Raw genomic sequence first — 26,704 nt, forward strand, 5'->3', positions numbered from 1 at the left:
TCTCTTGAATTAAGATTTTGTCCCATCAAATGCATGACTTGTCGAGTATCGATTTATTACATGATTTACATATGTATATTTGGACCCTAGAGTATAGTGTTGCATGACTTGTCGAGTTTTGATTTATTACATTATTTTTATGTGTATATTTGGACCCTAGAGTATTGTGCATTAAGCAACTCGTTAAATAAAATGAAATTTTGGTCATTGTATCTTACTTATTTAAAAAAAATTAAAAAAAAAATGAAATTTTGGTGAAATAATCTAAATATAGGTACCTAGAAAATGACCTTGACATTTCAAATAACTATTCTTGTGCTTAAAATCATTTTCTAAAAGACTTTGATGCAGGTTAAATTTGTAGCCAGGATGTCCAGATTTTTCATAGAATTGAAGGTGTTTTAGCACACTTTATTTTTTTTTTGATGGGATTATATTATATTGAAGATTAGACTAGTTTTGGCCTTTCATCTATTGAATTTTGGACTTTTTAAATCCAAATTTCATGCCTCGAACTCAAAATGTTTCATATAAAAAGGGATCTATCTATGCACACCCAAACTCAAGAGGTTAATATAAAAGCTTGAAATGTCTACAATAATGTATATTTATCTAGTACATAATAACTTTTTTTTCACAACCATTAAATCTAATAAACTCATAAACACTCCCTAAATTTCAAAACCTCTTGAAGGCTCCTGGTGTTCCACTAGATGCCTCCTTACTTGCTCCGATGCTGCCTGCAGCTGTTTCAGGCTTCAGTCTTGCACTTCTCAGCTGCATTTGGAGCTGCCAACAAGAAGATTTGAGTCAATATTTTCAACAAAAGAGATTGTCAAAGGAAATGAATGAATATCTCGAGCAACATTTGGGCATCCACATAAATTTACAGACAAATAAAGCTTAATCACTTGAGATTAAGCTGACATTCATGAGCCATAAAAATAAAATTTTATCAAAGTTATATTATGACAAACCTAGTCCAATAGCTTCTGACCCTTTCATGATCCGAAGCTTCCTGCAGTTCTCGGTGAACATCCTGTTACACGGAAACAATTGATCAGAAGGGTCCAGAGCTATCAGCATAACAGCATAAATTTCATTCAAATGAAGCAAATAACTAAATTAAAAATACTACAGTAGATAAGCAATATTTCTTTGGATGATAAATTGAGAAAGGTTAATTTGAAACCACAAGCTTGAAACCAAATAATGCCCATATCTTTCAATTATTCCCTTAACTTTAGAAGGTATAAGATACCAAAGCCGCTAGGGATGATACCAAAGTACCAAACATACAACCCAATTGACCAGATCAGAACGGCAATTTGATCCCATTACACTTGACAGGTCCTAACCACTTTTAAGGGATTCAACATTAAATGGGTATCACACTATCACAGAGTTACATGGGTTAAAGTTAGAATTTGAATCACAACTAGAACAGTAACAAACCCCATTGGACCAGGTTGCCACAATAATCATGCTTTAATCCTATTGCGAAGCAGGAAATTGTGCAGTAGGATGATGTTGATGTGTTTGACAACCAGAAAATCTAGCGACCACCACGCCTCACCAAAAGGCATTTCTTTCAGTGCAAAGTCTACTATGAAAAAAGATGAAGGACAAACAGCACTTACCTCCAGGGCACATCACCAACTAACATCCAATCACCATCCTTGTCTTCGTATGTCAGTACATATTCAGCATTTTGAAGATCTGTTGATTGCCTCTTGCCCAATCCATCCTGTTTTACATGGCCATTGGAACCATACTGACCTGCACCATAATAGTTAATATTAAATCAGTCAATTTCTACTTGTTTGAGATATAATGTCAAGATCATGCATGCCTTGGAAACTCATTATACCGATTGATTTAGCTCTTCTTATAACATAAATGCTATGTTTAATCAGGACTTTTATGATGATTGTGACTACTCTGTTTCACAACAACATCCTACTTTTTTTATGTATGTTATTTTTCAAATGTACTGGTCTAAATGCTCATATAACTACAAGTATGTGCATGTACTGCTCAACTTTGGAAATTTCTAACTATTCAAACACTTTACGTGTGTGTTTCCTGATTAGGGCATCGATAAGTGAAATGAAGTAAAATAACCATGTCCTAAAAGTAGGATTCATTCATTTCCTCGTGAGATATAACCACTGAGAAAGATCACGAATTCACGACTGTTGATTTATAGTGGAAACTGACAATGTTTATGTACTCTGATGAAATGATATCACCATCTAGACCACTGAAACAAAATAAAAAGAGCCAAATTGAAGATGGAGAAATAAGGATACCAGTTATAAAGCAGCTGAACATCTTCTCTAAAGCAGAAGAGAGATCCACATAGTTTCTATAGGTTTGGAGGTCCACCTTCCTCAAATACGGAGCACCGTCCATGCTAACCTTGACATAGAGGCATGCAGCTCCTGATTTCTCCTCCGTCTGTCCATTGTTCTTCGCAGAAGTAGATGCCAGGGTATTCTTTCGGAAAGATCGAATTGGTGGCCATCCCACAACCTGTGTCCTGTTCCAAACAATGAGTCAATACTCCACATACACAAATGGAATCTCACACTAGTAACAACTGAATTATATTAAACAGAATAGCTAAATCATACAAGAGACATCCAAATTTCACAATTCCGAAACAAACCAACAAAATTAAGTTCTATCCTCCTTTTCGGATACTTCTAACACTCTTCTCATATATACTTCTCCCCTTCATCATATGGACTCTTCATTTCACCTCAAGTATTAGCGGTTTTCGCCTAGACTCGAATTGTGGGTGAGTGTGGGTGTTTATCCTAGATCAAAGTGTCTGAGTATCCAAACCAATATCAAAGACATTGTAACAAAGACTTATATTAAGACACAGATTTAGAATAGCTTCAAAAGCAGCATAGATCCTTCTACTTGTGCAAGCATACTAAAAGATGTATACAAATTGATCTAAAGAAAAAAAACAATTAATTTAACAAGAACAATCAAACAATTTCCTGTCAACAACCTCATCAAAACAGAAAAAAAAATGCAACATAAATTCCAGACATACATGCAAACATAAGTTATACTTGTAGCTTACTTAAACATAGTACACAAATAAAACCATATATAAGTAAATTGTATCAAAATAAAACAAAATAAAACTTGCTTGGAAGCAGGAGCAGAATTATGCTCATTAGCAGCAGAAAGTTGAGGCTGCTTATCCTGAACAGGTTTAGGAGAAGAAGGGACATTGTTGTTCTCCACAGAAGTAAAATTTTTACCATTTTGCCCTCCATCTTTACTCAAATTAGACTCAGAATTTCCATTTATAGTAAAAACCCATTTCTCACAAGCATCAATTGCATCAGAAAAACCCCTTTTAGCCCCAGAAGAAGAAGCTTTAATTGACCCATTTTGGGTTTTTCCTTCAAAATCCTTTCCAAAAATAGTAACCCCAGGTTTCCTTTCAGGTGACTCAGAACCTGGTAATCCAAGACTTAACTCAGTTTTCAGGGAAAATTTGGGTGAATTAGCAGAGTTTTCCATTGAAGAAACCTCTGAAAACCCTATGTAATCATGCTTAAATTGCCTAGACATTAAAGTTTAAACACCCCAGTTGAAATTTAACAGAGAAAAAAACAGTGAGTAATTGAGATATAACCTTGAATTAAGTGGAAAATGTAGATGAAGAGGAAGAGAAGAGAAGAGAGAAGAGAGAAGAGAGAAGAGAGAGAACAAAGATATGCACTTATTAAAGAAATGGATTTGATGCAGAAAAGAACCTTCCTTGGCCCTTTCTGTAGCTCTTTGCCCCCTCCTCCTCCAAAGTTTTCTTTTTTATTTTAATCATGATGATGAATTTTTTTGTTTTTCAAAAGAAAACACAAATTCTGAATTTTTTTTTAAAAAAAAAGGTTTTATGGTACTGCTATAACATGGGTTAATAGAATAAGGGTCTGTTCTCATTGACTGAACTCAGCTGAACTGAGCTGAACTGAACTGAACTGAAATTAATATTTTATAAGAGAAGGAAATTAGAAGCTGAACTAAAGTGAACTGAATTTTAACGTATGAGAACAGACCCTGAGTAAAATGAGACAAAGAGAGTATTTCAAATATCCGGTACATCAGTAACTAAACAATAAATATATTTCTAATAATCTGTATACATTAGCAATTGTTCATAGTCAAAGCACAAATAATATGGAGTTAAAACGAGAGTGTGGAATAACTCAAGTGGTTAGAGGCTTTAGAGCTCCTTCAAGATTTTTAGGCAATTATGAATCGATTCTCATCACTCGCCCTTATGATTCTCTAAACATTATGGAGTTAAAACAAAGGGACTAAAAGATACAGAGTACTATTATATAGAATATTTGTAACCCCTTTTTCAAGGTTAAATAGTTAGGAAATGAAAAAATCAAGAACGAGGAGTAAAACAACCGACTATAAATTTCTTACTTGTTTTCGAGCATATCTAGAGTTAGGTGTATAGGTTATTAGGTTTATTAAATACCCTTATCACATATATCTTTAGCCCTTTAGGTGTACCTAAGTGTATAATAGAGGTTATAAAAGTTACTAAAGTTTAATTAAAATACAAAAACGCTTGTTTAGACTGTCTAATACAAAATCAGCTCAAATTAAAAAGTGTAAATTCTTTCTTTGCAAAAAAAGGAAACAACTGGAAAAAGTTTTAGCAGAAAGAAAAAAGAAAAAATAATTGATGATTGTAAAGAAAAAAAAAAAAAAAAAAAAGGGAGAGCCTGAACAGCAGATGTTGTTCCTTCATCATTAAAAAAAATAAAAAATAAATAAAAATACTAATATTAAAAATAAAAATGAAAATAAAATAAAATAAAATAAAAGGTTTAGCATATTCTTTTGCATAGTTTATTTATCTGTTGGACCAGTGCCTTTATATTTATTATTCTTTGTCTAACCTTTTAAAGAGTATTTAGCAGACAACTTACTGCAGAATTTCCGGCATAAACACCTTTTTATCCGTATTTGGTTCTTCATTTTGTCATCTTAGTATTCTCCTAATCTTAAACTACTCTTGTTTTTCTGTATTTTTAACTTACTTAAGAATGTTGGTTACAATATAAATATTGCTTAATTCAAGAGTTTGTTTATTATATTACCATTATTTTTAATGATTTTAATGGTGCTAATGAAGTAATGAGGTACAAGGCCCCAAAAATTTAGCTGATTTTTTTGTTGTACAAAGCTTACTTCATTTGTTTGACCCTTGCAATAGTGGAGATCCCATTATTTTATGTTGACTTCACATGTATTATTATGTAATGTAAATATAAATATGTTCACCTTGAAAATATGTGTGATGAAACTTACATTCTTATCATTTACTTGAAGAAATGTTCATAAAAATGCATCTTTATTGATTTATCGGATAACAAATAAAGCCCACAAATTCAAGTTTTCACTTCCTTTGTTCACATGTCCTCTTACTATGTGAGTCGAAGTTTTCACTCGCAATATATAAACTTGAAAATTGATTCATATATGAATATTAAACAAAATGAATGACCTATCATGAACTTGCATCTCATTATTGTAAGTATGCTAGTGTCGTATCCATACCCACGAACTGGAAATATATACCAGGTGTAGTGGGTATTTAAGTTTCTTGTAACTCATTACCACAGTGTAAAAATAAAAAATCAAATGACCTATCAGGAACTATCAGTACCTCAAAGCATAACTATTGATTTTTTAAACAAAAAATAAATGAAAATCAAAAACCAAAAGGACGTGCTTATTTAAATGCGACACAAACTCGAGCATCTAAAAGCTAACAACTACTTGTACTGTAAGTACTAAACTAAAACAACAACAACAACAACAACGTGCTCGTGCTATAAATACATAAAAGCCAAAAGAGATTCAAAGCAAGCTTAGGGTGGTACCAACAAGTTACCATCATATTGATATATAAGGTGCATGGGTCGTATTAACTGGTAAAATAATGCAGTGCTAACAAAAACACACACAAAGAAAGTAACATCTCGATCGTGTGAGAGAGTGACATAACAAACATGAAGCTCTGAATTAGTAGTACTACTTCAATAGTATCTTTCTTTAATCTTAGTTTTTTTATACAATACTAAAAACAATCCAAGTTTATAATAATACACATGTTGTACTTATAGTACCAAGTAAGATACTTTGAGATTTTGCTCTTTTTTATAAACTTTTTCCTACAATCCAAATGAACGTCACAATTCGACAGCTAAATCACACGCTTGCAAACGACTTTATAGGAAAGACCTTTGCAGACCATCGAGAAAATATACCAAACATTGGTTAAATTAAAATTATGATCATTTTTCAAGTAATGCTGATCATACAGAGAATATTACATCTACGAGTACTTAATAATCCGTTAGTCGTCATGCATTAGAATTAGACAGTTATATACCAAGTATGTCTCTAAGTATTAAGTCATGTCTCGCTAATGTCATGAAGAATTAGGGCTTGTTCTCATTGACTGAACTCAGCTGAACTGAATTGAACTGAGCTGAACTGAACTGTACTGAAATGAATATATTATAAGAGAAGGAAATTAGAAGTTGAGCTGAACTGAACTGAACTGAATTTCAACGTAAGAGAACAGGGCCTCAATAGTATTTGATCTAGTGATAAGAATATATTTAAGATTGTGGGATTAATCCTCAATAAGGGCATTTTAAAGGAGTTATGGGATTCTCGTACCCTTTCGAATTGGGATCCTTTACACTTTCCTTCTACACCCCATGAGCCTTTTATATACAAATCAACAAAAAATAAGTGAATTTTTTTAATTTGTTTTATCTGAACTTATGTATATTATGTTATTCAAAATTAAATGGAATTATTTTAACTTAATTTACTCCGTATATATTAAGAAAAATAACTTAGGCCTTGTTCACTTCACCTTAAAACAATAATATTAAATAAAAATAATTTCAGTTCAGTAAAAATAAGTTCAGTTCAATAACATTAAGTTCATTTCAGTAAAATAATTTTATAATTAGTTCAGTAAAAATAAGTTGAGTTCAATAAAATTCAGCTTTCTTAAAAAAGAATTATAATAGAAAATCGGTAAAAATAATACTCGTAGCATGTTGTGTTGTTATGTTATTTGGGTGTTAAATTGTTTGAAAAAAAAAAAAAAAAAAAAAAAAAACCTTATGCTGTCTAGATCATCTCGGAAAAAAAAAATAGCATGTTGTATTTGCTTTGCATTTACATGAACTTAGGGCCTATTCTGATTTACTAAATTGAGCTGAACTGAAGTTGTGAAGTGAACTGAATAGAACTAAACTGAACTGAATAGAGCTGAAATGAATATTTTATGTGAGAAGAAAATTAGGAGCTGACTGAACTAATTGGAGCTAAACAAAATTGAACTTATTAGAGTTGAACAAAACTGAACTGAAATTAAGCTGAAGAGAACATGCTCGTATATTATCTAAATTTATCTTAATTTATCCCAACTAATCTAATCTTATTATTATCAAACGTTTAACAATTTTTTTAAGACAACATAGATCCAAATTTCTAGAAATTAGGAACAGTCAGCGGAAAAAATGGCAGTTTTTCTGCTTTAATTTTTTAATTTGCAATGTATTTGTGTTTTGTGGATTCATGTTTGTGTTGATTCGAGAAACACTGTCGTTTTGCTGTCTTTCACTCTGAAATCTTGAATCTGATTTAACAATAATAAAATTAAAATGTGAAATTTTGATTCAGAGCTTCTGGGTTATTTTGTAAGAGAAGAGTGTGAGATTTCAGTGGGAAAATAACAGTTGCTTCAACTACATTTTAAATCATATAAATTACATTGATTTTGGTGTTTGAATTATGTAATGAAGAGAAAAAACAAAGATTCCACTAGAAGGTTACGTATCATAGAAACTTATAACATCACAATAGTTGATTTCCTATTATTTTCAACTCTTTAACTGTATTTTTGTATTAAAGTTCACTAGATTTCTATTCAAACAAAAAGCATCTTAAAATTCTGTGACATTATTTGAGCTAATTTTGGTAATTATTAGACGTTTTTGTTCATTGATACATTCAAGGAATCGTCTTTCTTTGATTGTTGAGTACATGTCAAAGAAGTTGTTGATCGATATCAAAATAAAAACAACGTACATTGTTGGGGATGATTAGTGGTGGTTAATTGTTTTGAATTATGATCAATGACCTAAATCCTTATTCTTAAACAATACTTCACATTATTAGTTATGTACGTCACATAAGTTGCATACTTACGTAATATTACATATGTTATAATATGCCTTAAATCAACTAGACCTTCTTAAACAATTGTTACAAGAGTTTCACTGCATAGGTTATCATGTAGTACGAAGTATGTGTTATCTTTATCAAGATCAATAAAACTTCCTCTCATTCCCTATAGATGTAGCTAACGCATTGTTAGTCAACCACATAAAACTGTGTGCTTACATTTTTTTTTCATATCAATCCTTTCACATTTGTTACAACAACTTGGTATTTATTATGTGATAACATAAATTCAGTCAATATCCCTCTCTTAGTTTGCATTATTATTACAAAAAGATGCAATGCTACAACTCCGTTTTCTTGAAAGAACTTAAGCGAACTATGTATTTTAATTTCTCTTAATAAATCTATCCACATTAACTCTCAGACATTTTGGTAAAATTGTCATCAAGACAAAGTAATGATATTGAGATATCTATATTCAGCTTATATGAGCAATTGATGTGAAAATCTAAAGCTTTACAAAGAATTTCCAATGGTGTCAGTATTATTCATAATGTTGATGCTAAAGAGAGTGAAGGATAGCTCAAGTGGTTAGAGCTTTCCTCCCGATTCCAGGTATCGATTCTCATCCCCGCCTTAGTGGCTCTCTCTAAACATCAAAAGAAAAAAAAAACGTTGATGCAAATTAGGTAAGACACATTGCATGAAATTGCATGCAACAATAGGGGATTAGTATAAGTGTATAACCATGCATGTATGAGTACCATAGATTTTTTAGAAATTATTTTACCAAACATCTATTACACAATAATAATAATAATATACTTCGTATACTCTAATTTGTTATGAATAAAAACATATCACTAAATCATCATTACAATAGACATTAACAAAAGATTTTTAATACTCCAAATAAACTCATTCATTACTAGTATGACTACTACATACCTAATGAGTTGTTAATCTATTGTGATATAGATATTGAGGTAAAATTACTAGTATATTTTTTACTTTTTGTAGTTATTGAAAAGCATTGATCATGCATGACTATAGTAAAATCATCCCAAAATGTACCCTTTTTTTTTTCTTAAAATGAAAATTCACCACACCTTTAAGGCTTTAAACATAGTTTTTTCGACAATTATGCATACAACAATTGAGGGATTTGTACAATTTCTCATAGACTCATAGTATACCAACTTCAACTTACAAAGAAAAAACACATCATAATAATTAATCATCAACATAAAATATCCAATCTATAATTGAAGTTTATAATCATATTTATTATTTCTCCTTTTTCCCCTAACTTATTGGCAGAAACAGCTGCAAAAAAGTCAGAAACTCAAAGTGCCCAAACACAATGTAAGCCAAAAGTCCAAACAATCATCATGATGATTTCATTTCATTTTAAAAGCAAACAACAAATTAATAAATAATTAAACCAAAGTTAATTCTACACTACTACTTTAATATGATCAATAATTTTACCAATAATTTTGACTTTTACTGTGTTTTGCATGCAGTAAATAATTAATAGTTTTACTTTTACCATGTTGTTAAGTATTTGGACAGGTTAAATAATCCCATGTAACCCACGCCCGTATCTAGGGGTAATAATAATGTTGCAACACAAAAGCTGATTGGGCGTGCTATTAAAATCTAACCATTGAGATTTGATGTTTGTAGAGATCTGACGGTGTGGTATCATTATATATGGTCGTTGGGGGATTGGGGAACATTTTCGGTGACTTCTTCTTGACTCCAACATAAAGTTTGTGCCAGAGACTCCCCTCTTAAAAGATCAACAAGTACTCCGTACCTGGATTCATAATGGAACTGTACAAGTGATGGTGTTTGTAGGGATGGTTGGATCTGGCAGAATTGATCCGACTTGAATTATTATACTATTATGAGTTATAAGTTTATAATTATAGTAGCGAAAATTATTAGGGAACATACAAAATATATAAAATCGAGTTATGTGGATTTTGTTGGTGCATAATTGTCTACGCGTGAGTAGGATCGGAAACGATCTTATTCGGGTTTTAGTGGACCTTTGTGTCCTCTAAGTAGATACGTTTATATTTATACCCAGTATTAAAGCTTGTTTAGGTCATCTTATTTTTCCTTATCTGATCTGGTATGATTTGATTGTCCGATTTGATCAAATTTTAACCTTATGTACGTGTATAATAATTTATACAGAAAAAATTGTATCCAGTGGGGTCTTGTTAGACTTGTAATGTACTGTGTATTATATTAAAAATGTTATGAAAATAAAAAAAATTTAGAAAACCCCCATTTTCTGTCACTACACCTCCCCTTTTCGTCACGTCAACCAGCCAAATCATCCACTGTCGATTCCCTTAACCCCGAAACCCTCCCTACCTAAAACCTAGCCCCTAAAAACCTCCTTGATCTGCCTGAAACACAGCCCAAAAAAATCCTCTTTTCCTGACCGGCCACCACTTGCCCATCCTACCCTTCGCAAGCCGGGAGAGATAGAGAGGGAGAATGAGAATGAGGGAGGGGAGGAGAGGTGAAATGGCGGTGATGAGTGGTGGTGGCAGAGGTGGAGTTGGTGGTTTCAGTGTTTGAGGTGAGAGGGGTGAGAAAGGAAAATGAAAGAATAAAAAAAAATAAAAATAAAAATAAAAAAAATCTTTTTTAACCTGCCATCAGGTCATAGGTAAAATTGACATGTTGGAGAAGGAGGGGTATAAAAGTTGGATTTTTGAGGAATCCCTACCTTATAAAAAGTATGAAAATGCTCTTATGAATAGTGTGACGACAATTATATCCCTCAAAATGTTTGTTTACCAATTTGCCCCCAATTAAAAAAAAAAAAGAAAAAGGAAAGAAGATATTAGTATATGGCTATATGCCTATGTGGAATAGTAATAGTTTTTTTTTCCCTTTCAGTACTAATTTATACTAATAAATTAAAGACTATTCAATGGCTACATAAATATTGTAGTCATTGTAATTAAATTAACCTTAGCCCTTTAAATATCTAGGACCAATCTTATCCGTTCATTATATTTGACTTTTAAATTATTTATATACATAAAAAAAAAAAAAAATCAAAAACTGTTTTCAATTCCTTTTTTTATCTACCGAAAAAACTACCGATGGCCAGACATACAAACATACAATTCATAGTTTTTGTTACTGTTTCTTCAAACAATTGCGATTTCAATTCCCTTTTATAGTTGTCAACATATAGTCATGAAATCAGATCAATTCTTTCAGTTTTGCTCTTTATGGAATTATGGATCAATATCGCTAGAGGCCAGATAAGTGATTATTAGTTCTTTCATCAAAATGAATTGAAAAAGTAGAATAATATACTACGTATAATTATCCATCTTCAATTCAGTTCTTCACCCATATAAAATACCAAATTCAGCAATAAGATGGGATATTAAACTATCGACAAGATCATCATACTAAAGCCATAGATCAATGGGAGGAATTGAAGTGAACATTGTTGAAGGAATAATAAAGTAACCGATTATTATTTTATTTTAATTTTTAATCTGTCAATTAAATGAATGGTTAGGATTTAATACCGTATATCAATGGTTTAGATTAAAAGATTACAATAGCTACAAAATTGTTGTAGTCATTGACTCATTGCAATTTGCAAAATTGTCCCTAATATATGCTTCGTAAGATTAACATTATTAAAAAAAAAAAATTAGGTAAACAGATATTAATATGTGGAATGGTAATAGTAGTTTTTTTTTTCTTCCAATATTATTAATTTGTACCAAATACTTCATTATATTAACATTTTTTTGAAAGAATCGTAGTATTAATAATATGGAATTATCTAGATGTTTCGAATACTTGTAGTTTTGTAGTAGCTTAGTTACAGTATATTTCCTACCGTGGAATGGTAAATTGGTATAGTTCTTTTTCTTCCAATATTAATTTGTACTAATAAATAATATTTACATTATTGAATTATTTAGATGTTACATAATACTATTTAGATGTTAAATAATAGTTTTGTAGTAGCATAGTAAGATATTTTTCCAAGCTTTTAAAAATTAGAGTTTTTTTCCAAATTGTTATATACTTTGAGTGATGTGTAAACCTTAATCATGAACAAAAAGTCATTTTTGCAAATAATTTAAACCAAGATACCATACACATATATTCAGAAAGTATTAGTATCTGATAGGCATACAACTGCAATTACTCTTCTTAAAAGGCTAACCATATCGCGCGTATTGCGCGCATTGTATTGCGCGCATTAGACCCCCTAGTAAAATGAAGGTTGGATTTTTGTAAGAAAAAAGTGCAAAGGTTGGATTTTTCTTTTCCATTTTTCTTATTTTTAATGAATTGAAATTATTTTTGTTGCACTAAGTTTTATATAAATTTAGTTGTTTATTGTTATAGGAGTTACTTAGTTAGTAATATAGAGGTTAATCTGTCAGTGTAGTAGGGGTTATTTTGTTATTTAATTGTTCCTATGATAATATAATAGGAGTTACTCTATCAATATAATAAGGGTTACTTTGTTTTTAACAAACGACCACATGGCGTGGTCAGCAAGAAAACACGATGACTTTGGCCTTTCTATGATTTTTTGATATTCAATTGAGAATTATCTTTGGTTGATTGTTTGGCCTTGTTGAATTTTTTGGGTCTTTAATTGTGCTTATATTTCTATTTTCAAGTAATTCTAGACGCAATATATAGTCGAACAATATCTTTTATTCTTTTAACAATGATAAAAGATAATTTGGCTATGAGTTTGAATGTGAATGTAGCTATAAATTTGTACAAGTATGTCACTAATCACTATTATTTGGTTGAAATAGATAGCTTAGGGTGCAATAACTGCTTTAAATAGAATCAATACTATATACTAAAAGACACACCAGCGATAACACATGTCATCTTCTGGTGTGTCCTTAACTATTTTTCTTTTTTTTAAAAAAATTAAAAAAAATTTATTAATTAAGGAAACAAATCATTTACAAAAATATAATATTATTTTTTATACATATTCCATATTAATGTAGTAATTATTATATCTAAAATAAAAAGATTTCACAACTCTTTCTAAAAAAAATTTAGGCAATTATAAACTAAAAATTATACTCTTAAAATAATTTGTGACCTATTTTACAATAAGAAAAAGATTGTTTTTTTTTTTGTCTACTTTTTTTTAGTGGTATATTAGATGTTTCAATTAAAAAATGCAAATATCAAATCAACCTATCACATAATTTGTTATTCATCAACTAATTTATAATAATACTTATTAACCAATAATCTATAAGTATAAATATAGCTATTGATCACCGTGCATGGCACGGGATCTAACCTAGTTGTTTTTAATGTTACTTGGTTAACAAATTGATTCAAAATATTGGTTTTAAATATATTTATTTGCTTTTAATTTTCTTGGCCCTGTTATCTTTTAAATCCTGGCCTCTCCCCTAATTCCATTAATTTTTATTACAGAGTACCAGCAAAGAATCTGAAGATGAACTTTTAACCCAAAAGCTAAATAAATAACCATAATAAGAAGAGTATATAAACAAATAACGCAAATTTAATTATGAAAGTCGATATGTCCGAGTGGTTAAGGAGACAGACTCGAAATCTGTTGGGCTTTGCCTGCGCAGGTTCGAATCCTGCTGTCGACGTTTTTTTTATCCATCATTTTTCCTTCATCACATTCCTAAACCCATTTTCGTCATTTCACATATTTCATCTCATTTTTTTTCCATTTTTTTTATTTTCCCTTATCAAATCAATCACTTCGTAATTCCTCCATAAAAAAAAAAAAAAAAAAAAAAAAAACCAGAAAAACAAAACAAAACTCAACAGTCAACACCAAAAAAACCTCAGTAATGGCAACCACCCTACTTCCGTCACAACTAACACCCTTCACCACCCAACTTCCCCTCTCCAAGCCCAAGCCCAAGCCCAGGCCCGGCATCTATTGTGGGCCAAGAGACAACCGTGGTCCACTAGTAAAAGGCCGAGTACTAAGCACCGAAGCAATCCAAGCAGTCCAAGCCCTAAAACGAGCCCAAAGATCCACCAAAACAATCAGCGAAACCCTCAACAAAACACTAACACGCTTAATCAAAGCCGACTTAATCGCTACTCTACGTGAGCTTCTACGACAAGGTCACTGCACCCTCGCATTAACCGTATTCTCCACCGTCCGATCAGAACCATGGTACAAGACTGATTTATCACTTTACGCTGATTTGGTGTTAGCGTTGGATAAGGTGGGTGGAATGGAGGAGGATATTGAGCGTTTGATTGAGGGGTTGGAGGTGGAGATTGATGGTGGAAAAGGGGGGATTGATTGGGAGGATAAGAAGGGGTTGAGTAGGTTGGTTAAAGGGTTGATTGGGGCTAAGAGGAGGGAGTCATTGGTTAGGGTTTATGGGGTTATGAAGAGATGTGGGTGGGGGTGTAGTGGGTCCGGTGTTGAAGTTGATGAGTATTTGGCTAAGGTTTTGAGTAAAGGGTTGAGGAGGTTAGGGGAGGAGAGTTTGGGGAGGGAAGTTGAGGTGGGGCTTGAGGTTTATCTTAATGCTTGTTTGGGTAAAGTTGGGGTTTAGTGTGTGGTTTTCGAGATGGGTTGGAAGCTCTGCTCTGTTAAAATCTGCTCTTTCAAAAGTTTAAAAGAACAGAGCCTAATTGAGTTTGTGGTTTTACTTTGTATGTGTCGATTGAGATTGAGTTGACTTGTGTAATGTCGGAGACTAATTGGTAATTCCTTTTGTTTTAGACTTTTTTAGGTATACTATTTGAAATTTCGAATACTCTTTTTATTTCCATATTGCCCGAGTGTGGTGTCAAATGAGCAAGGGCGTGCCATTGGGGCGTTCCCTACTGAGCGACGCGCTGCACTTCCCAGACCCGGGTGCAGTGATAAGTATGTAAGGGTTGCTAGGTCGTCGCCCAGAAGCGACGCGCCATATTGCCCAATTGTGGTGTCAAATAATCAAGGACTTGGAGTTGGGATCAGGAGGGAGCGTGGGAGAAAAGAATTTAGTTTGCGGATTGGTTCTTGGAATGTGGGGTCTCTTACGGGAAAATCAGCAGAATTGGTAGAAGTAATGAAAAGACGACGCGTGAACATCATGTGCCTCCAAGAGACAAGATGGACAGGAGAAGGAGCTCGAGGCTTGGTTTTGGGGTATAAGGTATGGTATGTTGGGCAAGAAACGAGCCACAGAACAAGGAATGGTGGAGCTAGGAACGGAGTTGGTGTGGTTCTCGATGAGAGGTTGGCAAAAGAGGTGATCGAGGTCTATCGGAAGAACGATAGGTTGATAAGGCTGAAGTTGCTATGTGGCAAGGAGATTGTGAATGTTATCAGTGCTTATGCTCCCCAAGTGGGTTTAGATGCAGAAGAGAAACGACAATTTTGGGAGGACCTAGACGAGGTGGTGCAGGGTGTCCACCACTCAGAGAAGTTATATATTGGAGGGGATCTAAATGGGCACGTTGGGGCGAGCCGAGATGGCTATGAGAGTGTCCATGGAGGCTTTGGGTATGGGCAGAGGGACGCCGGTGGTGAAGCTATTATGGATTTTGCCCAATCATATGATTTAATTTTGGCTAATACTTGGTTTAAGAAGAGGGATTCACACTTGATAACTTTTCGGAATGGAGCAAATGCAACTCAAATAGACTTCCTGCTCACAAGGAGCATAGATAGACAAAGTTGCATAAACTGTAAGGTTATCCCAGGGGAGAGTGTGGTCACCCAACACCGGCTATTGGTAATGACTATTCGTCTGAAAGAGAAGGCGAAGAAAAAAGTTAGACAAGAAGAACCAAGGATAAGATGGTGGACCCTAAGGGATGCAAAAGCTAAGGTTTTTACAGAAAAGGTAATTGAAGAAGCGGATTGGGATGGAGAGGTGGATCCGGACATGACCTGGTTACGAATGAAGAACTGTTTCCTAAGAGTGGCCAAAGAGGTCTTAGGGGAAGTAAGGGGAAGAACTTCGGTACAGAGAGATACTTCGTGGTGGAATGAAGAGGTGAAAGCAGTAATTAAGCAAAAAAGGGAATGCTATCAAGCCTTAGGAAAATGTAGGAGTGATGAAACCTTTGCAGCGTATAAGGAGGCTAAGAGTAAGGCAAAGGCAGCTGTTCGCCAAGCAAAAGAAAAGGCATATCAGGAGGTTTATGAAAAGCTTGATTCCAAGGAGGGAGAAAGGATCATTTATAAGATGGCAAAGAGAAGACAAGAGGCAAGGAAGGATATTGGCATGGTGAAGTGTGTCAAAGATAAGAACCAAATGGTCCTAGTGCAAGAGGAGGGCATCAAGGACAGGTGGAAGGGGTACTTCGATGAATTATTTAATGGAAGTAATGGAGTTGTGATAGGAGATACCTCTATGAGTGATGAAGAAATCAACATGGAGTATGTGCGAAGGATTAGGAGAGTAGAGGTGGAGATTGCACTGAGGAAGATGAAACCTAAGAAGGCGGTTGGCCCTGATGGGGTACCGATAGAGGTGTGGAGGTGTTTGGGTAAGATTGGTATTGATTGGTTAACAAACCTTTTCAACAAGATATGGACGGCTACAAGGATCCCACAAGATTGGAGGAAGAGCACCTTGGTCCCGGTTTATAAAAACAAAGGAGACGCTCAAGATTGTTCTAACTATCGAGGAATTAAGCTTATGAGCCATACTATGAAGTTGTGGGAAAGGGTGATTGAACAAAGGTTGAGGGCATGCACAAGCATTTCAGATAACCAATTTGGTTTTATGCCTGGGAGATCTACTATGGAGGCAATCCATTTGATAAGACAAATGATGGAGTTTTATAGGGTAAAGAAGAAAGATCTTCATATGGTCTTTATTGATTTAGAGAAGGCATATGACAAGGTGCCAAGAGAGATACTTTGGTGGGCAATGTTGAAGAAAGGTATCCCACGAAGGTATGTAGACCTAGTTAAGGATATGTATCGGGATGTGTCAACAAATGTGAGGACATGCGGAGGGTTGACAAAAGATTTCCCTATTACAATCGGATTGCATCAAGGGTCTGCATTAAGCCCTTTTCTTTTTGCAACGGTTCTAGACGAATTAACTAGACCAATTCAAGATGAGGTTCCATGGTGTATGCTGTTCGCAGATGATATCGTTTTGGTGGATGAGACTAAGGATGGGGTTAATGTCAAGTTGGAGCAATGGAGGCAAAGGTTGGAATCTAGAGGGTTTAAGCTAAGTCGGAGTAAGACTGAATATTTGGTATGTCGTTTTGGCACTCAGAGGGGGACAAGCAATGAAGTGGTGAGTTTGGATGGAAAGGATTTGACCATGAGTGAATGTTTTAAGTACCTAGGGTCGATCATCCAGAAGAATGGTGACATTGATCAAGACGTGACCCACAGGATTAAGTCAGGGTGGCTTAAATGGAGAGCGGCCACGGGAGTGCTATGCGACCGCAGCATTCCCTTAAAGTTGAAGGGAAAATTCTACAGGACTGCCATAAGACCAGTGTTGCTCTATGGTACAGAATGTTGGGCTTCTAAGAAAGAGCATATTAAAAAGATGGAGGTTACGGAAATGCGCATGTTAAGGTGGATGTGTGGAAACACTTTAAGAGATAGAATCAGAAATGAGGTTATTCGCAAGAAAGTAGGTGTGGCGGGCATTGTAGATAAATTAAGGGAAAATCGTCTGCGTTGGTTTGGACATGTAAGACGGAGACCCGAGGGTGCACCGGTGCGAAGAGTGGAAGAGTGGGACCATGGAGGGATTAAACGAGGAAGAGGGAGACCAAAGATGACTTGGTTGGAAGGAGTGAGGAAGGATATGAAGTGCATGGATTTACGTGAGGATGAAGTTTTGGATCGTAAGGGATGGAGGAGAAAGATTTTTGTTGATGACTACACGGAATAATCAAATTTGGTTCATGTTAGCCGACCCCACTTTTGGGATTAAGGCTTTGATTGATTGATTGATTGATTGACTAGTAATCGTATGGTAGATTGAAATATGTATTTTTTAGGAGTTTTGTATGAAGGATGTAAATTATGAGATGATATGTGATCTTAGTATCTGATGTTGTTCACTTTGGGTAGTGTTTACACAAGGTTATGTGACACAATTGTATGCGGGTATGGCCCTATGCCCCTATTTCATAATACTCTCTACGACTCTACCTAATGAATAACTATATGTTTATCGTCAAAGGAGCTCAATTGTATATTGTAATGAGTCATTTACTAACATGGAATGTTTGTTTGTATTAGCAAACTTTAGGTATGGTATCTTCAATTCTATCTCCTCTATCAGTCTATCTCTACAAGCAATTATGCAAATTATTGACAAATAAAGTAAATTTAAAATAATAGGGTGGTACGGAGTAGTATATTATTAGACCTTACTTATTTCGTGAATAATATAAACTTGATCAAAACTTTATTTTAAAGGGACCAAAACTCCAAAAGCGAGGCAAAAAATAAAAAATGAATCATATCGAAATTGGTCCAATGAACAATTTGATATATGCCTCTTCTAGGCAAGGCTTTACGTCTTAATAAAACACGTTTAGTTTATGGAATATACAAAGAGGAACTAAAAGAGTATATAATTGTTATTTTTGTTAAGGCAAAAAGAAAAATTATGATCCAATCTCAACTTTCACGGACCTTTAGTTTAATTTAGTTTTAATTTTCTTCTCTCATAAAATATTCAATTCAGTCAATCAAAACAGACCTTTAGTTTGATAAGTCATACAAGTATAAGTAATTAAAGCTCAAAAAATTCATTAAATTTATGTTTGGTGAGGTCATCAAGTCAACCAACCCCATTGACTTGAAGTCAGCCGCGTTGGCCTTCATTTTAATAATTTGTTCTCTTGTTCAATTGAACCGCAAAAAAACCGACATTTTTCTCACATCATCTTCTTCATAAATCCTCCAATAACTACCGCATTTTCCCCCAAATTGATGCGACATTCAAACTAATTCATGGACAGACAAACCCTAGCTTCATCTTCATCTTCTTCTTCTTCTTCTTCTTCAATTCCTCAAGTTCCTTCCCCAGATGCTTGGATCACTACTTACAAAACACTTCTCCCTAAATGGAATTCCTCTCCTCTCTCTCACCAGGTTTTCTCTAATTTCAATTTTTTTAATTTGACGATTTTTGAGCTTTAATTGATTTCTATAATCTGGTAATTTGATTTTTGTATGTTGTAATTGCTGAAATTGGGGGTTTCTAGATGTAATTTGTTGTTAATTTGTGTTAATATTATGTAATCATGGATTCTCCATATTTTAATTATTTTTTCAGCAGTATTATCGTATTTCATTGAAATTATTATGGTATGTTGTTATGCATGTTCAATTCTTGTGCTTGTGCTGCCCCAAATGTCTTACTAAGTAGAAGTACGATTTTCAGAGCTTGTGTTTGAGGTAAAAGGTTAGTAAGGCATACCATTTCGAGTTTCAATTGGTTTTGAGAGGAATGAGCTTTCTAAGTTTGAATGTGGCGAGCGTATGTGCCTTATATAGGATGAAATTGATGGAGTATATTACATAGTAGTGTCTCACATAAGATATAGTCTTGCTTTGTTTAGAGGCCTTGGTCCTCAAATACCACGAAGATTAAGAGCAGTTGTTAACTACTTATAGAATAATTTTATTTTAGTGGATAAAGAGAAGTAACTTCGTGAGATGAATTGTCAAATTACAGTGATTAGAGTTGGATTTGGTGGAGAAAGATCATGAATTCGGCATACCATTATTGGGAAGTGGAAAGATGAATTTGGGATGGAGAGGCTGTTTTTCTTTAACATTGTGATCATTTCTTTGGTATCAATCCTGTTTTGTTTTTGACAAGATAGTGTCTTAGGGGATGGCTATTTTCTCTTGGTTGTAAACTTTGTATTTACGGGATCCATATTGGTTTATTATTGATATGGGATTTTGATTATTGTCACTTTGGTCCATAGTAATAGAAAAGTGCATGATTTTAAGCCATTTCACTTCATATGTTAATGATTCTATAGGTGCTTCTGTGATTTGTTAATATGAAGGTTACTACAGTGTAGGTTTACCTTTTGTATGATCATTTCCATTGACAATTTTCCTGTTCCAAAATACGCTGTTATGATGGATTGATGATATTTGTAATAACTATGGTTTGAACTTTGAACTTTGTGACAGATGATTCCAATTACAATATCCCGAGTAAATCAATTTGATGCTGCAAGACTGGATGTTGAAATGTCTGCCATGTTGAAAGAGCAGTTGGTGAAAGTATTCTCTTTGATGAAGGTATCTACTTAGCATCTATTTCTTTGATTACCTTACTAGACAGTAGATTTATACTTGTATCGTATATAGTTGCATGATTAACTTAAGGCTTCTTGTTTGGGTTTGTGTATTTGTCTATTCTTTTCACTTTTTGGAATTAGCCAGGGATTCTATTTCAATATGAACCAGAGCTTGATGCGTTCCTTGAGTTTCTAATCTGGCGCTTCTCAATATGGGTAGACAAGCCGACTCCAGGAAATGCGCTCATGAACCTGAGATATAGGGATGAACGTGTTATGGAAGTGAGAGGAAAAGGTATTGTTGTTATTGTGATTTGATTTTTGGTTTATAAATTTCCTAAGAAGTCTGCTTTTCTGTTAAATAAAATGACATAACTATTTTGCAACATGTTGGGAAAAAAATTATCACATGTCTGGATCATGAAGCAACAATAAGAAAGAGTGATGATTGAAAGTAACTTTTTTGCAACATGTTTTTATCCCTTCACAATCTTCAGTTGTTTCTTCATTCATGGGTATGCTCAGTATTGATAGCTGTTGCATTCAGTTGGGATTCTTTGCATCTATCTTGAACACTACTGCAATAGTGCAATTGTTTTCAGTCTGTTGATTCTCATAAAAAATCTTGGTTCATTGCTGCTTTATCCCCCCACTCCTTCTCTGTATGCTTACTTGCTTAGGCAGGATAAGGATAATGCCAAGGGGTCTCCTTAATATATTCTAAGTCCACGTTATTGACTCAAATCAGGATTTTTTTATAATTTTTATTTTTTTATTTTAAAAATTAAGTACTTCCTCCATTCTTAAATAATTGCAATCATACTACATTGGGATGTTTCAAAATCATTGCAGCAATTCTATGTTAAGATGTATTCAGTCTATTCACACTATTAGTTACCACTTTACCCTTGCCCAACCCACTTGTTTACTTTTATATTTCTCTCTTCTATCTAATCACATGGGGTTTTTTGGTCTCCCTTTCACTTTTTCTTAAAATTTGTGCTAGCCAGTTAATTGCTATTGTTGCAATTAATAAGAACATTTTAAATATTTTGTTCTTTACACTTTTCTCGATCTCTTATGTTAAATTGGTGATTGTTTTGTTATATGGCAGATGGCTGCTGTATTGTTTTATGAGAATTGAAGTACACATGTTATAGGATTTTATTGTCAATATTACATATCTAGTATAAAACTTGAAGGTCATCATTGTTTGGCTTCATTAGAGTACTGACTTGTGATAACTGTATGCTGGGAAAAATAGCAAGTGTGTGGGGGAATGCACAGAGAAGTTTTGGAAAAATGTGCTCTTGCAGGCTTGTAGCAATGTCTGAGAAGGATACCTAAGGGCTTAACTTGAAGGAAGTTTTGGAGGAATGCACAGAGAAGTTTTGGTCCAAGATCATTTCCACTTGCAAATGTTCTTATTTTCCTCAGCCAATTGCTTAAAGTTTTAGTAGAATTACCAAAAATTTAGTTTGTGACTTGAAGATTCAAGGATAGGGCTTATTCTTTAGGTTTAGCACAAAATACGCCTTTGCCTCTGGGTCATTAAGCATGTATTTACTTCAGGCTTAGCTTTGCTATGTAGGCATATAATTATTTGTTTGATTTGAGTAATGGGATCAGGGAGAGAGTTAATACTCTAAGACAGCATAAAATGCTTAGGTCTTGACTCCTCAGTAGATGAGCTTACAGATAGATACATACTAATCAAGTTTGCGTATCAGCATATAGTCAAATATTTGAGGATGGGTGTTCCCTTATTGATAAATATGGTGCTGTGATTCTGTATAAGTTGTAATGAGTATAGTAGTTGATTGGATGATTCTTGATCCTCTTTGAACTCAATGGAGATTGAGGTATTTATATCCTGCTGCTGGTCGTTGATAGCTTTGTTTTCAGCCTCTGGGTAGTTACCACAGTAGAACCTTATCGAATAAATTTGGGGCTTGCATAGGATTGGCATTAACGGCTTGGATAAATTGCATATGCAAAGCAATTGGGATAATTTTTAGTTGTTTTTTCTGTTATGTTGCGAGGACACCTTGTCCACTTGGTGTTATTTATTTGGTGCAGTATCAATAACTAATTATCAATTAAAAAAGGACAAAAATGCAGCTGCTGTTGTGGACAATCTAAGAAGGCGTAGTTTTTGCTGTTGCTTCCTGCTGATGGAGTGGTGGTGGAAGCAGTTGGTGCGCCTTCGTTTGATTTGTAGAACTTTGTAAAATTGATAAAAAAAAGGGCTCATTCAAAAAATCACCTAGTTTTATTTTTCAACATAAATTGGAGTGGTGTCATGGGTAATTATGGTGAGTGGTGTCATGGTTTATTGGAGGAAATGGGGTAACTAGTTCTAGTAGGCTAGTAGGACATGCAATATTTGAGGATATGTAGCTTCATGATTACAGATGTGATTATGGAAAGTAATCATATGAAACGAAATTGCGGAATTAAATTTGTTGTTGGAGTAACAGTAGAGTGTGCCTTTATTCTTTTCCCTTTATAATTACATTGCACTTTATTACATCTGTTTATATATATTATATAACTATCAAGTAATTTATTGTCATGATAATTGAATTATAGCATATGAAACATGAGGTCTTGGGGTTTGTCAAGCTCTCTTTCACTCATATTTTTTTTTTTTTGAAAGGCATAAAGAAAATACATACTTCGTATCAACTTTTGACAAATTATGCTTTTATGACTTGTCACCATTTCAATGCATAGGGGCAAGTGCCATGTGAAAGACTGCACCTTTTAAGTACATAGTATAGCAATGTATATCAAAAGCTCATGGCTCAATGAGGTGATAGAGATCCTCTTGCGCTTTTTGTGGCTTAGTGCACCTCATCGGAGGAAGGATCTCTTAATAAAAAAATTGATATATTGGTGTAAAAAAGACAGATATGCACCTTTGGTACTCCCCTCCTTGGGATCGCATCACTTAGGAATGGGAAAAAGCTTTAAACACTAATCACCTTGCTCCTAGGCATGTATACTAGAAAATTATGAATTTGTAAGGCAGTAAGCCCCCCCCACCCCCCCCCCCCCCCCCCCCCCCCCCCCCCCTTTTTCCTCTTCTCATTACTTTCTAAAGTACTCACACGTTTTTACCACTCCTTTAAAACTTTCTTGAATTTTATTCTTGGTTCTCTTTAAAAAACACTTAAATTTTACTTGGATGCTTTTTTTTTCTCTTTTTCTCACACACCTTTTATCGACATTTTAACTGATTATCTTGTTGTGTCCTTTAATCTATAACGGACGGTTCCTTATAACGATTTATGTTTAGGGGTGGAAAGGTTTGGACAATTTTTCAAACCAAACCACCATATTAATATTGAAACCGGACCAAACCAAACCATAATAATACGGTTTGGTTTGCGGTTTGTGATGAGACGACATTTTTCCCTAAAATTTTTACAAATAATACTTCAACTAACTTATAATAAAGTTTAAATAATTAGTCCAAATGGATTAAATCTATACTACTAATCCACTATACCTTGTTGTATTTTAATTTTTCATGTTTTTATTATATTTTCTTAATATATAGCGAAGATATGGCAAACAAATAAAGTAGCCCTATGTTCGGATCTGACAATACCATACCATAATCAAAAGGTACAACGGCCCGAGCAACCAGACTTAGCATAAATGTAGTGACTGGAGCCATTCTAAAAAGGGAGAAATTAGCACTACTTGGTGAAATAGGTTCTTTTAGAATCAATTTCGAACCATCTGCTAGAGGTTGTAACAATCCGAACGATCCCACTACATCAGGACCCTTTCGACGTTGCACAAAAGCCATTACTTTACGTTCAGCTAGCACTAATTAATTATTTTTTAATTAAAAATTATATAAATATCAAATTGCGGTTTATTGGTTTACGGTTTGGTTTGGTTTATAATTTTTGAAAAACCAAACCATAAACCGTATTTTCAAAAAATCCGAAACCAAACCGTATTTTTATAAACCGTAAACCAAACCAAACTGCTAAAATACGGTTTGGTGTGGTTTGATTATGGTTCAGACCAAACTGTGTACAACCCTAGTATGTCAGCTGATGCGAAATCATTTTGTGACTAAGTCTTTGTTGTTGTTATTGTAGCTTTCATGTGTATTGTGTGATTTGGACACTTGCATAAAGGCCATGTCACCATTCACTAGTAGAAATTTATTTATCCTGCTTTTCTTCCTCTCCAGTTGGACGTAGTGTTATTGACATTCTCCAAAGAATACCAAAGTCCTTTCTTATCCTCTCTAATAGATGTGCTACCTGCAGTGAGAACAGGCTTGGAGGGTCCTGGGCTTACGCCTGCTCAAAAGTTATGGTACTGTATTGCTACAGTAGGGGGTCAGTACATCTGGACACGTTTGCAGTCTTTTTCTGCTTTCCGTAGATGGGGAGACTCTGAGCAAGTATTCGTTCTTTTCTGCCACACATTCATTTGTTTTATTGTGAATCATTAAAATTTCTGTCTGAGATAATGTGCTTTGTGGATTATTTATTGTTTCTTTCTTTCCAGAGGACATTGGGACAACGGGCATGGCTTTTGTTACAGCATGTAGAAGGAATCTATAAGGCTGCATCATTTGGCAACCTGCTTATATTTCTCTTTACTGGAAAGTAAGATTTAACTCACCTGCATTTTATTGTTTGCTCTCATATAAGTGCTGAGTAAGGCGAAATTTTGAATGATAATTTGACCAGTTTTCTACAAAAAAATTGGGATTGTTGATTTCTGTGATCTAACATAGAAGTAGTGGATGTGAAGATGGAATTATGGAAGTGTAATACCTTTTGCTCTGTTTACTTTAGAAGTTGTAGTATGCTGGATTTATAATGGGGAACACTATTGGTTTATTGATTATCACTATTTTATATGTTGTGATGCAGATATAGGAGTTTGATTGAGAGATCTCTCAGAGCTAGGCTTGTGTATGGAAGCCCCAACATGAATCGCTCTGTCAGCTTTGAGTACATGAATCGGCAGTTAGTGTGGAATGAGTTCTCGGTAAATTTTTTTGTAGAACTTTTATTTTTATTTATTTTATTTTATTTTAATTGAAAAAATAGGATCTGAAAATTGAGGTGCTGATTCACCAGGACCAGAACTTTTAGTGTTGACTGTTGAATCCTAGCAAATTTAATAATTGAACTTTTATTTTTATTTATTTTATTTTAATTGAACTTTTAGTGTTGACTGTTGAATCCTAGCAAAGTTAATAATTGCAGTAGGTACTAGTTGGGTTCGATAGTGTGTGAAAGCTGTTGTTGAAAGTTGGAAAGAACAAAGGAGTCTGAACATTGCATTATTGGATTTCTTTGTACTTCATGCTTTTTTTCAAAGTGTATTGTTACTTTGTATTATGTCTTTTATTTTTTTGCTAAATACATGATATGGCCTTAATGTTTCTTTTTTCTTTTTTTTTTTTTTCCAAATATGTTTACAAATTTCTCTCCTTTTGTATGATATTATCTTTAATCATGCAGGAAATGCTGTTGTTACTTCTTCCTCTTCTGAACTCTGCATCATTGAAAAATTTATTTCGTCCATTCTCCAAGGACAAATCTTCAGATTCTGCTACAGATGAAATTTCCTGCCCCATTTGCCAAGGTAGCCCGAGCATTCCATTTCTTGCTTTACCTTGTAGGCACAGGTGCGTGGCTGTTCATAGATTTTCCCTTTTGTTCTCTATTCACTTTTCTGGTTGTTTGGTTCACTATGCTTAAGTGCCAGCTCAAGATGTCATATGAAAGTGAATTGATGAATGTCTAAATACAAATGAGAATGTTGCTTTCGAAAGTGTTAAGTCTGGGGATCAATAGTCTTAATTCTTATGTCACATATTGCAATGTACAATGCATCTATAATACCCTTTGTGATCCTTTAAGAGATGATCTTTTGGCCTCTACATGAGTTTATTTGAAGAGAGAGTGTGTTGGTATTTAACTGTTTGTTGCTCTTGAATGTATGGAGGTATGGGGCTGTGATGATATTTGATTAAAGGTTATTGATGAAAGTTGAAGATGTCTGGCTAATTAAGTTAATGGGAAAAGCAAGGCTCCGAATTATAGCTAATTTTAATGCTTCGAAAAACTAGTTTCTCTTTCTGAGTTGCAAATCTTCA

General features: G+C 34.0%; 3 protein-coding genes and 1 non-coding gene across 4 annotated transcripts in view; 3 read left to right on the forward strand and 1 right to left on the reverse strand.

The window, feature by feature from the left end:
- Nucleotides 1-551: 551 nt before the first annotated feature.
- LOC145619452 (auxin-responsive protein IAA27-like) lies at nucleotides 552-3,772 on the reverse strand. Its single transcript, XM_081674141.1, has 5 exons — nucleotides 3,170-3,772; nucleotides 2,313-2,542; nucleotides 1,641-1,779; nucleotides 978-1,039; nucleotides 552-789 (listed from the first exon to the last, which is right to left on the reverse strand). Exons 1-5 carry the CDS (start codon nucleotides 3,598-3,600, stop codon nucleotides 752-754), a joined length of 900 nt encoding a protein of 299 aa, XP_081530267.1. The 5' UTR covers nucleotides 3,601-3,772; the 3' UTR covers nucleotides 552-751.
- Nucleotides 3,773-13,852: 10,080 nt separating this feature from the next.
- Nucleotides 13,853-13,934, forward strand: TRNAS-CGA (transfer RNA serine (anticodon CGA)). Its single transcript has one exon. It is a non-coding gene; the product is annotated as a tRNA-Ser (tRNA).
- Nucleotides 13,935-13,954: 20 nt separating this feature from the next.
- Nucleotides 13,955-15,004, forward strand: LOC145621395 (protein THYLAKOID ASSEMBLY 8, chloroplastic-like). Its single transcript, XM_081676134.1, has one exon. It carries the CDS (start codon nucleotides 14,142-14,144, stop codon nucleotides 14,865-14,867), a length of 726 nt encoding a protein of 241 aa, XP_081532260.1. The 5' UTR covers nucleotides 13,955-14,141; the 3' UTR covers nucleotides 14,868-15,004.
- A 4,163-nt stretch (nucleotides 15,005-19,167) lies between these two features.
- LOC145620468 (peroxisome biogenesis protein 2-like) overlaps nucleotides 19,168-26,704 on the forward strand; it is a 13,905-nt gene continuing 6,368 nt past the window's right edge. The window contains exons 1-7 of the mRNA XM_081675148.1: nucleotides 19,168-19,390; nucleotides 20,450-20,560; nucleotides 20,701-20,854; nucleotides 24,855-24,991; nucleotides 25,099-25,199; nucleotides 25,470-25,587; nucleotides 26,067-26,233. Of these exons, the coding sequence (XP_081531274.1) occupies nucleotides 19,250-19,390; nucleotides 20,450-20,560; nucleotides 20,701-20,854; nucleotides 24,855-24,991; nucleotides 25,099-25,199; nucleotides 25,470-25,587; nucleotides 26,067-26,233 (929 nt within the window). The 5' untranslated portion in view covers nucleotides 19,168-19,249. The remainder of the gene's footprint in view (nucleotides 19,391-20,449; nucleotides 20,561-20,700; nucleotides 20,855-24,854; nucleotides 24,992-25,098; nucleotides 25,200-25,469; nucleotides 25,588-26,066; nucleotides 26,234-26,704) is intronic.

This window comes from Chenopodium album, chromosome 27, assembly GCF_948465745.1.
Source record: "Chenopodium album chromosome 27, dcCheAlbu1.1, whole genome shotgun sequence".
NCBI lineage: Eukaryota > Viridiplantae > Streptophyta > Magnoliopsida > Caryophyllales > Amaranthaceae > Chenopodium > Chenopodium album.

What these genes read in the sequence shown, in the direction of transcription:
- LOC145621395 (XM_081676134.1), top strand. Translation starts at nt 14,142, where the DNA reads ATGGCAACCACCCTACTTCCGTCACAACTAACACCCTTCACCACCCAA.
- LOC145619452 (XM_081674141.1), bottom strand. Translation starts at nt 3,600, where the DNA reads ATGTCTAGGCAATTTAAGCATGATTACATAGGGTTTTCAGAGGTTTCT. An exon ending in AATTCTGCTCCTGCTTCCAA is followed by an intron (nt 2,543 to 3,169) that starts GCAAGTTTTATT and finishes TGTTTGGAACAG; the next exon opens with GACACAGGTTGTGGGATGGC. An exon ending in GTTCAGCTGCTTTATAACTG is followed by an intron (nt 1,780 to 2,312) that starts GTATCCTTATTT and finishes ATTATGGTGCAG; the next exon opens with GTCAGTATGGTTCCAATGGC.